Below are 17,566 nucleotides of genomic sequence, written 5' to 3'. Positions count from 1 at the left end.
AATGGGCCACCAAAGAAACTGAGGCCAATTTCCTGGGGTGATGCAGGATTCTCAGTGCATTGGCTAAGGATGCTTGAGGAAGTCATTGTTTGCAAATCCTAATACAAACTGACCTGATCCACACCTCCTGAACTAATATGTGGATTGGAACATAGTTATATTTAAGAGTTTGCACTTTTCCAAAAATTGCAATGCAGTGGTGGGCTCTGCAGATCAACACTGCTGCCGATACAATGCAGTGGTTGGCTCTGCAGATTAACACTGCTGCCGATACAATATGTCTTTTTAGTTGTGGACAATAGTCCAAGCGATGGAAGTTATTATGTATCATTTTGTGCTTGTTAGGGTTATGATGATTTTAGCATATAAACTCTGACAAAGCTCTGTGGAATATTTGGAGATGATTCTCTGATTGTATGTACCTGTAGTCGTTTTATCTTTGTTTTAAATCAAATTAAAAATTAATTTTAAAATGTAGTTGTTGGCTCAAAAACATTAAAAAAATGTTTTGAGGTATGGTTCTTATATGGATATAATACATTTAGATAGGTGTATGGAGAGAAATGCATATTTTGAGAGGAAATAGTTCCAAAAATACTATTTCAATTCAAGTTTTCATGAAGTTTTCTTACATATGCAGGACAGATTTACAAACATATGCTCCTGATAGCTAATTAGTCCAGATAATTCCAACACATCTCAACATCAACTGTGATATGCTTATTTGATCGCTCCCAGTACAGGGATACAATGGAATTACCTCATCTCAGAGGAGGTTGACCATTGCCCCTCTGCATGCAACACTGCTGTGGACAGTGACTCATACAGAGAAACAGGACCTGAGCTTCTCTGAGGGCAATCTTTACTTTTCCATATGCTAAAAGTGCAAGGGTGAAATTCACTACCTATTTTAACTGGAGGAAAATATATCCCCAACTGCTAAGTACAGGGTTAAGCAAGCATGCTGCCATAGTTATGCTTTTATGGGTGTACATTGCTGAGTCCATTCAGTGATAGCCATAAGAGCAATGGTCTGTGTTAACCTCAAGAGCTGTTGGATTTCAGTAGCTCTTAAACTATTCACTTAATAAGAGAACTTATTTGAGAGGAAGGAAGATGCAAATGGAAAATGCAATTGAACCTGGTGTTCAAGTACTCTTCCTAACAATGTTTGGATAAAAGAGGGCAGCAGGCCTGGTTACTGCATTTGCATTTGCTATTAGTGTCAGTTAATATGAACTGTATGACCTGATAGAAGGTATTCATGGGCACTCACTAATAAGCAAAGGATTTCCAGTAAGGGGCAAAACATCATATTTCCATTGCAAATGACACAACTGTATAAATGTCGAATAAACAGCAACTGTCTGAACTCCTTGGCCATTTCCAGAGAGCAGAATCCCGTAAGATTCAGAGATACCCATGATACTCTAATAACTCAGCTTGTGGTGAATGGATTGCTAAACAGGTGCCACATCCTGTATTTCAAAACACACTTGCAAGGAAGTAAATCCCATTGAACCCAGTAGGGTTTACTTCCAAGTAGCCATGTTTAGGATTGGGCTGTTTAAAGACAGGTAAACATAAGGGAGAACATTATGATTCATGTCCACACTTAATGCCAGCTGTTTCCTGTAAATTTTAGAAATCCTTAACTCCTTCCCTTACACCCACTCCCTATAGTCTGAGCAAACTGTAAATGGACGTAACTGGCACTGACGTGTTTGCAAAGTAAGTTGAGAAAAGGGTATGGAAGTAAAGAGGAGACTGAGAGGAGATATGGGAGCCATCCTCAAATATCTGAAGGGCTGTCACATGGATGATGGAGCAGGCTTGTCTTCTCTAGCTCTGGAAGCTAGAACCCAAACCAATGGATTCAAGTTACAAGAAAGGAGCTTCCAACCAAATACCAGGAAGAATATTTTGACAGTAAGAGCTGTTCAACAGTGGAATGGGCTCTGCTGGGAGGTTGTGGACTCTCCTTCAATGGAAGTTTTCAAGCAGAGGTTGGATGGCCATCTGTCATCGATGCTTTGGTTGAGATTTCTGCATTGCAGGGAGTTCGATTAGATGACTCTTGGGGTCCCTTCCAACTCTGGAGTACTTGTCATACTCTAGAACAGGCATAGGCAAACTCAGCCCTCCAGATGTTTTGGGACTACAACTCCCATCACCCCTAGCTAACAGGACCAGTGGTCAGGGATGATGGGAGTTGTAATCCCAAAACATCGAGTTTGCTTATGCCTGCTCTAGAAGTTGGGGTAAAAACTCCTAACCTCACAAATGCTGGTGGTGACTGATGAGGAAGGAGATATTTGGGTTATGGTGCAGAAAATATTGATCCAATGTGCAGCATTTGTGACAAGACTTGGAGTCCAATGACACCTGAATTGCCACAGGTTTTCCTGTAATACAGATTGCTCTGCCTGTGTAGTGATTCTTAACATAAGACCATTAAAATAACTTGCTTTTAAAAGTCTTAGTGGCCCTTTCTACATTCAGGTTTGCACAAGTAGCCAGTGAGTAATATTTTGGACAGTTTTGACTCAAATGAGCAGTGTTCCATCCCTTCTATTTGGGAGTTCATTTCCTTCCTTCCTCATACTCTTTCTCTTTCCACAAATGGAAATCAATTACATAATGTCATTTCCACCAGATATATAGACAGGAGGTATCCCCAGTACACACAAGTCACAGTTTCAAAGCTATAAAACATGTTTCTCATAAACAGAAGGCGGATCCAACAAAATAAAATTTAATTGGCAAGGGAAAAATCCTTGTTCTAGTACAGCAATTAGCAATGTGGGTGAGCAACCCTGGATGGTAAGTGGGGGTGGGATGCCAGGATATCCACAATACTAACCAGCAACAGCAGAGTGCAAACAGATCTCTTATTCCAAATTAATTTAGATACATGTTCCTCCTCCTGGTGTCTGGCTAATCAGCTGTGTGAAGTGACTGCTACTGTGACTCATTGCACAAACTTGCTCCCCTCCTCTGGCTAACGTTTAATGAACTGCTTTCGTTTTTCATCTGCCCTATTAAGTCAAAAGTGAAATTGGACACAAATGATGTGATGGCTCAGATTAAGAGTAATAAAGCCCATCTGACCGAGAACTTTCAGATGGATTCCCTGCTTGTTTTCATTTGGGCCGTTTCTTTGACCGCTTTCAGTGAACTCGCTCCGGAAAGGCAGATTGTCTTAAGGTGAAGCTGTACTCACTACATTTAGAGCAGAATCACACACACACACACACACCAACCACCTGCCCTTAGTTCAAGTGCATATTTTCGATTCTTGGGGGCAGCTTTGAAGTGCCAATTCTGCATGTTGAAATATATATATATATAAATTAAAAAGTCCAGTAGCACCTTATAGACCAACTAAGTTTGTTCTGGGTATAAGCTTTCGTGTGCATGCACACTTCTTCAGATACACTGAAACAGAAGTCACCAGACCCTTATATATAGTGGGAGGGTGGGGTGGGTTTTTTCTCAGGAGGGTAGTAGGAGATGGGTGATTGACTCAATGGGTATGGTAAACCTGTTGACGACTGTTAACGACTGCAATTAGTCCTACAGGAAAAAGCAAGGGATAGTATGCAGATGATTAGCATATGTAATGAGACAGGAATCCAATATCTCTATTAAGACCAGGTCTCTCCACAGTTTTCAGTTTAGTGATAAGTTGTAATTCAGCAACTTCTCTTTCAAGTCAGTTTCTGAAATTCTTTTGTAATAAGACAGCTGCTTTGAGATCCTGTACTGAATATCCTGGGAGATTGAAGTGTTCTCCGACTGGCTTCTCTGTCTTGTGAATCCTGATGTCAGATTTATGTCCATTTATCCTACCTGAATTCTGCATGTTGGTAGCATGATTCCATCAGAACCAGGCATGGGGAAGCTGGCAATGAGAGAGCCTAACTGCCTAGCATAACCAAAAGATAGACTCATTAGGCTTGTATTCAGGTATTATATCTCACAAGATTAGATGTGTATGAGGGGGGACAGCGTTACTGGCCCCAATCCTTGCTGCCACACTCCCTGACAGCCTCCACCCATGCATTCCATGAAGAGGGGAGCTTGTTCAATCTGTGTAAGTTCCTTGTGTGATTTAGAACCCTGTTTGTGTTCTAGAACCCTGCAGGGTTCTAAATCAAATGCGGAACCTACAGCTGTAGAGCCCACTTCCCTCTTTAGACCACCCCCCCACCAATGCATGGACAATATAGGGCTGTGGAGGCACATTAGGGCTTTTATATGTATATCTTTCCCTAGTTGGAGACTCTTCTTTATTCTGTAGGACAAGAGTAGAGAACTTGTGGCCCTCTAGATATTGTTGGAATTCAACTCAAATCAGTCCCAGCCAGCATGGCCAATAGGATAGGGATGAAGGGAGCTGATGTCCTTTAACATCCAGAGGATCACAGGTCCTCAATTCATGCTTCAAACTGGTGTTTCACTAGACAGAAACTCTTGAGGTTTTCTTCAAATTACAAGGGGGAAGAGGATATGGATTGGCCATGCCTGTGGCAGCAATTGTGGCATTATTTTGCCAGATGCTTAAGACCTCTAGTAACCCTAAGAATCTTGACTTACCGTATATGATTGTCCAACCATAACTAAGTGGAAGTTTTACCTACATCAGCATGAGTTTTCTTTAAATAATAATAATAATAATAAAGGTTTATAGAGAAAAATACTAAACTTAGTATCTTTCCCCCCTTTTTATCCAACTAAGACTTTAATCTAGATACAACAAACAAATAAAAATGAAGGGGGAAGGGATAGAGAAAGAAAAACAAAAAAACAAAACAAAAAAAAGAGTTTACAAGAGAAAATATGTTAAAAGAGAAAGATAGAAAAATAAGATTCAGAAAGTATTCTTCTTCTGTCTGCTATGTAAAAACAATATTCACCCAACAAAGCCACTTTCTATAAGTAAACATTATCTTCAATTCTCAAATCCAAATATCATTATTTCTTTTTCTTTTTCATGCAACAGTCCTATGATAGGTTTCCAATTGCTAACAAATGTTAACAGTGACTTTTCTCTGATCAAACATGTCATTTTCCCCATCTCAGCTTAAGTCCATTTTAACCGCCCTTCTTTCGTTGTTATCAGCATGAGCTTTTGATGTTCGCTACTTTATATACCCGCACATATTTGTGGTCTTGCTGTTCCGTTCCATTCTCCTTGAGGAAATATTTCCCTTGTTTCAGTATTAATTGCTATTTACCCCAGGCACATTCAGAAACTCTTTCACGACAGTTTGCCTCAATACACCTTTCCCTAAGATACTTCTGAGAAGGCAGTGGCATTAAATAAGGAAGAAGTACCCACTGCCTTGGGGACCCAGGTGGCGCTGTGGGTTAAACCACAGAGTTTAGGGCTTGCTGATCAGAAGGTCGGCGGTTCGAATCCCTGCCACGGGGTGAGCTCCTGTTGCTCGGTCCCAGCTCCTGCCCACCTAGCAGTTCGAAAGCACGTCAAAGTGCAAGTAGATAAATAGGGACCGCTCCGGCGGGAAGGTAAACGGCGTTTCCGTGCGCTGCTCTGGTTCACCAGAAGCGGCTTTGTCATGCTGGCCACATGACCCGGAAGCTGTCTGCAGACAAACGCCGGCTCCCTCGGCCTATAGAGCGAGATGAGCGCCGCAACCCCAGAGTCGGACACGACTGGACCTGATGGTCAGGGGTCCCTTTACCTTTACCTTTACCCACTGCCTTTGTGGCACTTCCGGGTATTTCTCCTCTGGCAATTGCCAGGCACCTCTGCTTGTCTCAATATGAACACATGGCAGTGAGGGGATCAGTGCTTGAAATGTGGCAGAAAGGTAGAGGGAAACCTTATTTGCTTATGTTTTATTTACAAAAGCATTTATATACCAACCTCTCATAAAATATCAGGGCGGTGTACAGCAATATAAAAACATAAAAGACCCTTCAAAGCAGTACAGAACAATAATAAAAATGACTGGGTACACAATAAAAAAAAATTAAGCAGATGCAGAGCCTGTTGCCATAGAGGTGAAAGTCAACAGTGAGGATACTCTGCTGGAAGAGCTTTCCACAGTATGGGACCAATCATCACTTCTGGTTGAGTCACCGGGGGCTCTGTAACATGGGGGAGAAATAACAGCCCTCCAGATGATCTTAGTATCCTGGACCCAAGTTGTTCAGGGCTGTGCATCTCAATGCAAGAGCCTTGAAGCTGGACTAGTAGCATACGGGCGGTCAGTGTAGATCAGGCTTCCTCAAACTCGGCCCTCCAGATGTTTTTGGCCTACAACTCCCACAATCCCAAGCTAGCAGGACCAGTGGTCAGGGATGATGGGAGTTGGAGTCTCAAAACATCTGGAGGGCCGAGTTTGAGGAAGCCTGGTGTAGATGTTTAACAGAGGCGTCACATGCTGCTGGCCCTCTACCCTCATGAAATCCACATCCATCTCCCGACTCCTCCCAAATTTTAATCCCCCCACAAGAGTCCTCCCAGACTCTAGCTAGGTGAGTGTCCATTGCAAAATATAAGCAAACTGGGGCATACACATTCCAGGCCAAAAAATTGGGGCAGCAGCTACTGTATATTAAGCAGGGGCAGCAACTCACAGGAGCTGAGCCCTTTTGCCCACCCCACCCCATATTTTGGGGAGGGGGTTGCCCCCAGTGTCTCAAAAAGTCAGGGTGGAGGAGAGGGCTAAGCACAGCGTGGCTTCAGTGACCAGTTCCTTCTCCTCCTGCCGCTTATGGGAAGGGGGTTGGGTCAAAGCAGTGGCAAGAGGAAGAGGAAGAGGAGGAGCTGCCAGCCACTAAAGCCATACTGCCACTGTGTTCGGCTCTGGCTCCTACCAACATACTGACATCATTCATGCAATGACCCCCCCCCCCATGGCCCTCGCTTGCTGGTGTCTCTGATACTAAGTGCTAATGTGAAATTTGGTTGGTTTGTTCAGAGAGACTATGGTTATTCCAAAGTTGCTGCCCCACCCCTGAAATATAAACAAATCATGCTGCTATTGACATTATTTTTTTTACATTTGATTTGTATGGTTCAGTTCAATATTACCTGTGCTAAGTTAAAACATGACAAGATTCATCTGTGTTGTATGCATGTTCCGTTAGTGTCTTGATTTTCTCTTGTTTATGATAAGGCTCAAAAGCAGATGATGAAAATGGCCCCTTCCGAGTTCTCATTCTCCCTCTTTCATAGACACCAGTGGTTTCTGTCTGGTTGAAAGCGTAAGGAAAAGGTTTCGATAGATTTCTGAACCAAGAAACCTCGGGTAGGAATCCCTTTCCATGTGCAAGTAAACAATTTTCTGGGCTTCATTGAAACAGGACTGTGTTGCTTCTTGAATGTTTGAGATAACAGCTTCTCTTGCTCGACTATCCATGTTAATCTGAAAAGGAGAGTAGTTTTCAGCAAAATTAATAGGTTTTCTAAAAGAGTTTTGTTAAGGCAAGAGGTAGGTAAAAGTGAGATGCTCAGAGGAGGAACAGAAGCCTGTGAAGTGAAGATGGAAGCACCCAAAGTGCTCTACCGTGAAAGTACTTATATACACGCAGAGACCATGTGGAGTGGTGGTTAGAGTGTTGGACTAGGGCCTGGGTGACCAGAATTCAAATCTTGACTTAGCCGCAAAGTTCATTGGGTGACCTTGGGCCAGTCACTGCCTCTTAGGGTTGAGGAGGAGAACTATGTATACCACCTTCAGCTTTTTGGAGGAAAGGTGTAGGATATTAATGCAAAAACAAACAAATGAATAGATAGATAGATGATAGAGATGATAGATAGATGATAGATAGATAGATAGATAGATAGATAGATAGATAGATAGATAGATGATAGATAGATAGATAGATAGATAGATGATAGATAGATAGATAGATGATAGACAGATGATAGATATAGATAGATATAGATATAGATATAGATATAGATATAGATATAGATATAGATATAGATAGATGATAGATAGATAGTAATGAGCGTTCCCCACATCAAATGGGGTGCACCTTTTTGCGTGGTCACGAGTAACCTCCTTGGATCACGGTGCAGCTCCTGGCAGTTGGGGTCTGGCATCACCTTCCCAGGTTGTATACCTGTGAACTCCACCTACTTAGCAGCCGCCCAATCCCGGCTGGGGAGGTGTTGCCAGGGGGATTGGCCAGGTAGAATGAGGGATTATTCAGTACACACAATAGAGCTTGAGTCATACCTGGGAAGTGTCGTTATTTCCCTCAGGGGCTGTCTGGGGTTCGGGGGGACTCTGCCTGGCCGCGTAAATACAGTATTGACACCCATTTGGAATTGAAATGGATTTTTCATGTTTGGGTCACCTTTGCATAATATGCTTATTATGAAAGCAGTCTGTCCCTCACCAACTTTTTTTTTTTTTTGGTAACAATGACATGAGGTTTTCCTTCTAAGAAACAAATCCTAATGGAAAACAGGACCTTTTACATGAACACGAAGCCGCAGATGGCATATTCACCACTGAAGGATTTCATCAAGATGTTCCCCTACTGTTACTTTTGCCACTGCAGTGACCTATATTTCAAGCCCATATTTAAGCTCTTTAAAACAGTACATGATGAATTAATTCATGAATTGCCTTCTACACAAACATCTCAAGATGATCTACAATAAAAATACCAAAAAAGCTAAACACGCAAACAAAAGAACTATCCTATCAGCAGTGATGTAGTAAGAGTCTCTCACATCGGTCTCTACAGCCACTGTTACATACTGAGCTTGGATCCTAGAACAATAGGCAAGTAGGATCCTAGAAGGCAGCATCCTGATTGGTCTGCAGGAGCCGCCCAATCCGGCTCCAGGAGGAAGTGAATCAGCAACCTGGTTGGCCTGCAGCAGCAGCCCAATCAGACTCCAAGAGGGGAATTGAATCAGCCAATCATGCGGGACCCATTGTGTAAATCATGTATGTATAGTCAGAGGTTTTTGGGAAGACTCGCTCCCTGTTTGCCATGAGGTGAAATGAAGAGCATGAAATCAACACTCGACTCTGAGTATATTTCACTGCCACACAAGGCGCTGCAACCTGCCAACAAAGTCCCCCCAAAGGCACACTCCTCCATTGTCTCCTGAGGCAGACAGATGCCAACCGATCATTCACTAGCCCAGCTGGGTTTTATACATGGAATTGGGAGGGGCACCATTGTCACTGCAGGCAGCAGAATGTCTTTGACTGGCTCTGTTTCTAAGATCTGTGCACATGTGGATGCCCGTCCGAAGGGCAGCAGTTGAACACCCATGAACAAGAATCTCAGTGTGTTCTGCTTGGTTCATGAGCACCTGGAGTCCTCTTCAGCAGGCAGATGTGATATTGCCAACCTGCCAGTTAGGCAGGTCTCATTTCAAGTGAAAGGCTGGAACTAGTATTCCATTGTTTAGACCAGGCTTCCTCAACCTCAGCCCTCCAGATGTTTTGAGACTGCAATTCCCATCATCCCTGACCACTGGTCCTGCTAGCTAGGGGTCACGGGAGTTGTAGGCCAAAAACATCTGGAGGGCCGAGGTTGAGGAAGCCTGGTTTATACCTTGTAGGAAGTGAGCTCCTCTTCTCCTGCCCCAAGCACAGAAACAGAGCACCAAACAATGATTCTGCCTTGGATTTCATGAAAAGACTGACACTCTCAAGAGATATCCTGGGAAACAGGCTGGTATGAGCACACCTTTAGTGTGAAGTTCTGTTACTTGGATTTTACTTGGGTTTCTGTGCCTGAAATTTAGAGAGTGGCATGGAAGATTTAAGAGCAGCGGGAGTCTCTGAGAAGTTAATGTTTCTCCATTATAACAAGACTACTGAGGATGCAAAGGAGGCATAAATTTATTGCCTCTGCTACTACAATTCCAGGTTATGGTGTGAAGGTTCAAGAGATCATCACCCCCCTGCTGATGCTAAGGAGGTCTGGATGTATTGACTATCTGGGAATCACTTTGGGTTCTGTGATAGAAGAAAGGTAGGATATAAATATAAGAAAAATAAAACAAAATAAGGTCCCCATCTTTAGCTTTCCTATAGAATCATAGAGTTGGAAGAGACCACAAGGGCCATCCAGTCCAACCCCCTGCCAAGCAGGAAACACCATCAAAGCATTCCTATAGAATCATAGAATCAGAGAATTGTCTGAAGAGATATCTGAGATTATTATATAATAATTTTTGGAGACTTCGCTGTTTAATTTGCATAGATAACATCAAGCACCAAACCCAAAACAGACTTTCTGTATTCCTCTCCAGATCATTAACTTACCTCCCTCGGAGCCTGAGGCTGTATATATTCCTTGAAAAGTTTCTGTGCCACTGACATTCTTTTCCTCTGCGATACAATCTTCTTGTACTTTTCACAAGCAAACCAGAATTCAATGTTCTCATCGCTGTATTCAGTCTTCAGGTAGGCTTTGTAGACAATAGGCCCATCTGAAAATCAGGTGGGGTCACTCTGCGTGGTAACAATGCATACCCTCCAATGTGTTGAGTGTGAAAACTGGGATGCACATCTTCCCAGCTGAACTCTCATGTGAGTCATTTGACCTGTGCAAGATCACAGAGCCCCAAAATTCTCATTTTCAGGGCCATGCTGTTGCAGGCTATCGGTACCATGTTACACTGCTGCTGAAAGGACTGTACTGGTGGCCAGTTAACTAGCAGGCTAAGTTCAAGGTGTGGTACTGATGTACAAAGTCCTATACAGTATAGCTTGGGACCCAAATATCTACATGATCATGTCACCCCTTATATAGCCAAATGATCACTGCACTTTGCAGGAATAGCATTCATGCTTTTAAAATGGTTTTTACATGCACAATTTTAAAACTGCAGGTGTGTGTGTGTGTGTGTGTGTTCTGAAACAGCTTTGCAATGCTTCCTTGGAAATGATTAATAAAATATGCATTTTTAATGCAGACATACATTATCCCATATGTTTTCCTTTAAAATGGGCATTTCGTATGCATTTTAATGTAAAGCATGGGAGGTGGGGTGTTGTACACAGTTTTCGAACCAAAATTGCATTGCAAAATCCAGAGAAATGCCGAAATCTACAAGGATGTCCGAGAACATCAGCTAGGTTAGTCCAATTTGAAAAGCAGATCAATCTCTGGTCTGCACCAACCTCACAGAATATTTGAGTTTTTGTCAGTTATATGCTCCAGCCTTCAGGGTACATAATTTACACACCGAGTCACAAACAGATCCCCACACTTACTTAGTGTTCCGGTTAAAAAAAATCACACGATAACTCACATTTAGTAGCCATTAGTTTTTCAAAAGACTGAGACCACTGCAGCACTTCCTCCAGACTTACTCTGTGAGAAATAAGGGAAACGAAAACCATGTGTTTAGAACAGTAAGTAACTACAGCGGCCAGCTAGGGAAAAAACGGGCCTTGTACGCCTTTAACCGTTCTGTAGAAGAGGTAATTCTCTTGCCATGCAAAGTGCGGAACCCCCCACCTGGAAAATGAGGGTCTTAAGGATCTATTTTGTTCTGAGCTGGTTAGTTCAAAATGTGAATTGTTGTGCCTTCTAAAAGGAAACTGGACTTCAACCATACCATTATTTTCCCCATTATTCCTCGGACTGAGTTCCCAGAGTTCTGGTGCTTAATCCCAGGTAAATGTGTGTAGGATTGCAGCTACAGATGGACAAATCTGTCAATTTTGGTTTCTAATTTTTCGAATAGACCCAGTTGTTTGTATTTCCATCTCCTTTTACATTTTTTAAAGTCCTTGTGAAAATTCATTAGCATTTTAGAGTGAATTTTTTCCTAATACACTTTTTTTCCTCCTATACATTTTTTGGTATGAAATTTCCCTACTGTAAGTTTGCAAAGCAATTATTTCCCCTTAGACAGTGCATTTTTGTATGTTTATGTTACTTTTAAGTAAATATGCATTTTTTTGCAAGCAGTTTCTCCCTATTTGATACATATTTGCATGTTATTTTTCCAATTAAGCTATGCATTTTTCTGCATGTTACTGGGCTGGAGCACTGCAAAATTCTGAGAAGCGTGAATTTTTGAAGGTGGACTATGTTGAGGCCTGCATCTTGTTTCAGAAAGTACGAATTAGGTAGGTTCACCATTAAATGTGAACTTGAAATGAATTTCTCCTGCATCCCCAGTTTTGAAGATCTCGCATTAAAGGAACAAAATGGATTAGCCATCCTGGACCACCTAAAAGTCAGAGGACAACTTTCTTCATCCCCGCTTGGCCTGACATCAGTTCCACATGCTTACCAAAGCCACTTAATTATTGCAAAGTTCATCCCTAATCCATTCTTGATTAAAAGCAAAATTGGCCTTTGTAGACTGAACCCAAACAAAAGATTCATAAACCTGCCTTGCGCAACAGCTGTTTGCAGGATTTTACAGCGTTGGTGATTTATAACCATCACTGTTATTTGCCTTAGGGCATTTTCGGCTTACCATAGCAAAGTGTCCGGCTCGTTTCTATGTGTGTTAGCAATAAGAAGATTCCCCCTCTGATAAAAAATACATTCTATTCTTTGTTTGGTTGGTGCCTTGAACCACCACACTCCTCCCACTGTTTTTGCAACCTGGGATAGCTCAGTCAGTAGAGCGTGAGACTCTTAATCACAGGGTTGTGGGTTTGAGCCCCACGTTGAACAAAAGATTCCTGCATTTCACGGTCCTTTCCAATTCTACAATTCTATGATATATAAAACACCAGCAAAGCTCTATGTCATGTGACTTTGCTCCAGTACGCCGGCTCCCTTGGCCAGTAACGCGAGATGAGCGCCACAACCCCAGAGTCAGACATGACTGGACCTAATGGTCAGGGGGTCCCTTTACCTTTAGGCATAGTATTATATTTGCTAGTGGACTTGTAGTAGCTGGAAAATTTCTTTTGTCAGGCAGAATGTGGGTAAATTGGCTAGAAAGGCTGTTAAAAGCAGCGGTGCTCTTGGGTATTTCAAATTTCAGTGGCGCCTGGTATGGCATCCCTCTTGCCTTCCACTCAGCTCATGTGCCATGGTTGTGACAATGGTGCCCAGCGCAGTTGAACCAGTCACGGTGCCCTAAATACACCTCTGACCTAGATAAACATATGCTCAAAGAGAAAATGGGTTCCTAGATAAACAGGAACAAGAACCAGCAATTTCTGACTTTCGGGTTGTCTTTTTTGAAAGGGTTGGGGTAGGTTAAAAAGACTGGATTTATTATATGATATGTTAGTTGTATATGGTTTTGACAAATGGATATGGATATTGTGACAATGGGGGGGAAAAATCAGCCAAATTTTTGAGGCCGAAAGGAGGGTAGGGGGATAAAATTGGTGGAGGAATTAGAAAAGTGCAGAAGAAAATGTTAGTAATTAATTATGGAATATAAATATTTACAAAAATGTTAAGGAGGAAAGAAATGTGGTTTAAATTAGATTTGGAAGATGAGATGAAAACTGGAAATTATATGTTACTTTGAAGTCAACAGCGGGGGGTGGGGTCTAGGGAAGTCTGTTTAAAAGATGAAGTTGTTGGATGTATGAATACCTGGCCCAGGAAAGGGGCTGGGCTTGAGCAATGATTTTAGTAAAATATGAGGTTGAATGTGGAATGATTTGGTGTGCTCCTGTGAGAGGCGGGTTGGGATATTTTGCTCCCCTCAGTGGGAGAGTGGGGAATACGAAAAGTTTAACCATGTAATGATTTGTGCTTGTAACTGGAAAATCTTATAAATTTTTAAAAATAATAATAATAAATAATACACCTCTGACCTAAAAGTTATTAAATTAGATGAAAATCTCCCTTGAGAGTTTGGAATAGGAGATGTGTTTGCATGGGCGTAGCCAGGGGGCAGGGAGGGGCAGCTGCCCCCCTAAATTAACAAAAATCAATAACAATCAACAACAATACATAGCAAACTGAGGTTCTGCCCCCCTAACAAAAGGCCTGCCCCCTAACAAAAATCCTGACTATGCCCATGTGTGCTTGCCCATGCGTGCTTGCAGCTGCTGAGGAGCACAGTTTTATATTGATTAGTTTATGCCAGGGGTGGCCAACTCCCAAGAGACTGTGATCTACTTGCAGAGATAAAAACTACTCCTTTTTCGGGGTTCAGGTCAAAGCTGTTGAGCTTTCTTTTAAGGGAACGGGAAGGCCCGTTTTTTAGGGGTTCAGGTCTAAGGTGTGGAGTGATTTTTGGGGGGCAGGACATAAATGTTGAGCTTTTTTTTAAGGGGAGCCAAAGCTGATGAGCTTCTTTGCAGGGGTCCCACTGATCTACCACAGACGTCCAGGGATCTACTGGTAGATCGCAATCTACCTGTCGGACGTGCCTGGTTTATGCTATAAATTTCTGATAACATTTTACTTTCATTTTATATTTTGAATGCAGTTTCTCCAAGCACAAACATATAAAAGCTCACACACGCCCAACGGTGTTGCAAAACACTTGAAACTTCTAAATGAATTTTAACTTGCAAGAATAAGTAACGCAACGATCTCTGATTGCCTTTCTCAAATATAAAAGGAACAGTTTTGGCACACACATTGCTTTGAATAACCTTGTGAACTGTGAAGTTAACACTTAAATCTCTTTAAAGTTTCAATAGAGGACGGGAGTGATTATTCTGTGAATGTGCTGATGCTCGACCTGAAGGAATCGGTGACAAAATTTGCAAAGGAAAAGGTGCAGCAATTGAGATTTTGATGCGTCTGAAATGGAAACTTATATAAAAAAAACCAAAACCCATTTATTCTAAAATTACCATACAGCTTTGTCCACTGCCATAATATCACAGAATAATCACTCCAATACAATCAGAGATTGCTGCATTACTTATTATTGCAGGTTAAAATTAATATAGAATTTTCAAGTGTTGCAAAACTAGGGGCAGTGGTGGCACCTGGCAGCTCACCAACTGTTCACTTTGGTCTCCACTTCTGCCAATTATTATTCTCTATTGCAGGATAGCGCTGTGTTTTCATGCAGTAGCAGCCCATGTGGTGTGGCGCTGTGGCTTTCCTCCGGCTAGTGGCTGGGTGGCAGCAAGGTTAAAGCTGTGCAGGAAAAGGAGCAGGTCTCATGCGCCCTGCAGAGACACCCTGTAGAAATTGGAGTTCTTGGTGATATCCAGAAGTCAAAAATAAAATAGAAATCCAAGAACTCTGGCCAGGTGGGAGATCAGTTTTAAAGTCTTCAAACAGTTTTATTATTAAGGTATTAAGATTTTCATGGCCAAGGTGTACCAATTCCAATACCTTAATAATAACACTGTTTGAAAACTATAATACTGATCTCCCACCTGGCCAGAGTTCTTGGATTTTTTTTATTTTTGACTTCTTCAGAGACATCCTGGCAGGTCTGTTCTGAGACTTTCACCGCCTCTGCAAGCTGTTTCCAGACATCAGTTTTCTGCTGGCTCTTGGGAACTGTATCTTGTCTTGATAGCATGTTTTACTGAAATCATCATCGCTCCAATCTAGGCACTTCAGTTACTGTCTTTCTTTTGATAAGCTACTTTGTAATAGCTGTGACAAGTGAGTTGTGAATGTAACAATGTGACTTATATTAGGCATGACTGTTTTTGTTTCCATTGGTTTCAAAGTCAGAGCTAATTTTAGGAAGATTTATAGGGCAGCAATCGTTTAGCCTCTTACGTCCAAGCAGACATGTCTAGGATTACATTGTTGGCCCTTTTTCATTTAATAAATAAATGAAATAATAATGAGCAAAGTATTTTACTTAAAAAATCTCTCTCTCTCTCTCTCTCTTCCCCCCCCCAGGAGTTCTTAGCATAGAATCACAAAAATGCTACTTCCCAAAGTCTTGATTATTTCAACGGGATGCTTACAACTTTCTTTGAAATCAATGGAATTTAAAAGTAGAAGAGGCAAAGGTACCTCTGACCATTAGGTCCAGTCGCAGATGACTCTGGGGTTGCGGTGCTCATCTCGCTCTATAGGCCGAGGGAGCCGGTGTTTGTCTGCAGACAGCTTCTGGGTCACGTGGCCAGCACGACTAAGCCGCTTCTGGCGAAACCAGAGCACCGCACGGAAACGCCGTTCACCTTCCCGCCGGAGCGGTACCTATCTATCTGCTTGCACTTTGACGTGCTTTCGAACTGCTAGGTGGGCAGGAGCTGGGACTGAACAACGGGAGCTCACTCCGTAGCGGGGATTTGAACCTATGACCTTCTGATTGGCGAGCCCTAGGCTCAGCGCTTTAGATCACAGCACCACCCGCGTCCCTTAAAAGTAGAAGAGACCCACTAACAAAAATCAGCACAACTATAGTTCTTTACATTCTATCAATGTGCTTTTTTTCAGATTGCACTTACTTTGAAGCGATTCCATTTGTGCCATCTCTGAAGATGTTGCAAAGCCAGCAGATTCGGGGACTCATTATCCTAGTTGAAGAAAATAGGTATACGTAAGTACTCGATGCATTCTGTATTATCACAGTTACCATTCCCCCATTCCAGTTTTAGGGAAGGGATTCCCACACAGTGGGGTTGACATTGCCAGTCTTCATGTCATGTTTGCAGACATCTTTGTTGGAAGAGCTTGTCTGCCAGTGGGCTTGGTGCCTGAAGCCAGCTCCCTGTATCCTTTGGGATCCTGCCATCTTCCATTCTGTAGACATGACCAATACTCTGAGGTACAATACTCTGAAAAGTACCATGCGCATTGACAGCATAGTAGTAGTAACTGTAGTACTAATGTATAATACTCAGCCAGGTACATTTTTAGGGCATGAGTATGACATATTCTTCATGGTGAAAGCCTTTATTCAATGCTTAAGAATATAAAAACATGTTTTTGTTTGTTTGTTTGTTCAGTCAGTCGTGTCCGACTCTTCGTGACCCCATGGACCAGAGCACGCCAGGCACGCCTATCCTCCACTGCCTCCCACAGTTTGGCCAAACTCATGCCAGTCGCTTCGAGAACACTGTCCAACCATCTCATCCTCTGTCGTCCCCTTCTCCTTGTGCCCTCCATCTTTCCCAACATCAGGGTCTTTTCCAGGGAGTCTTCTCTTCTCATGAGGTGGCCAAAGTCTTGGAGCCTCAACTTCAGGATCTGTCCTTCCAGTGAGCACTCAGGGCTGATTTCTTTAAGGATGGATAAGTTTGATCTTCTTGCAGTCCTTGGGACTCTCAAGAGTCTCCTCCAGCACCATAATTCAAAAGCATCAATTCTTTGGTGATCAGTCTTCTTTATGGTCCAGCTCTCACTTCCATACATTACCAATTAAATATTACTTTCAGATGGAGACATCTTAACGCATCTTCATTTTTATCTAACAATACATTAGTGGATCTTGTAACATAAAGTTTCCAAGAAATCTTTATTTCTCTTAGGAACATTAAAGGTTCCAAGAAACCCATTTTCTCTTTGAGCATAATTTTTTTTTGCACTGTTATTTGACATATTGTATCTATACATTCTTCATAAAATCCCCATATTAAGAATCTGTTCGGTTATGGATTCTCTTGCACCTTGTTAAAATGGAGCATTTCTCAGTAAATCAGCCTTCCTTCCCTAGCCCTGATGATACTTGTTCATTTTTTCCATATAA

General features: G+C 42.2%; 1 protein-coding gene across 1 annotated transcript; it reads right to left on the bottom strand.

Annotated features, from left to right (window-relative positions):
- Positions 1-6,910: 6,910 nt before the first annotated feature.
- Positions 6,911-16,390, bottom strand: RGS13 (regulator of G protein signaling 13). The gene is made up of 4 exons (XM_033151005.1): positions 16,326-16,390; positions 11,270-11,331; positions 10,278-10,444; positions 6,911-7,400 (listed from the first exon to the last, which is right to left on the bottom strand). Exons 1-4 carry the CDS (start codon positions 16,388-16,390, stop codon positions 7,191-7,193), a joined length of 504 nt encoding a protein of 167 aa, XP_033006896.1. The 3' UTR covers positions 6,911-7,190.
- Between the last annotated feature and the right edge of the window lie 1,176 nt (positions 16,391-17,566).

Source organism: Lacerta agilis, chromosome 6, assembly GCF_009819535.1.
Source record: "Lacerta agilis isolate rLacAgi1 chromosome 6, rLacAgi1.pri, whole genome shotgun sequence".
In the NCBI taxonomy this organism is placed as follows: domain Eukaryota; kingdom Metazoa; phylum Chordata; class Lepidosauria; order Squamata; family Lacertidae; genus Lacerta; species Lacerta agilis.
Note: the sequence above shows the minus strand (reverse complement) of the source record. Positions and strands in the feature narration are given on the sequence as shown.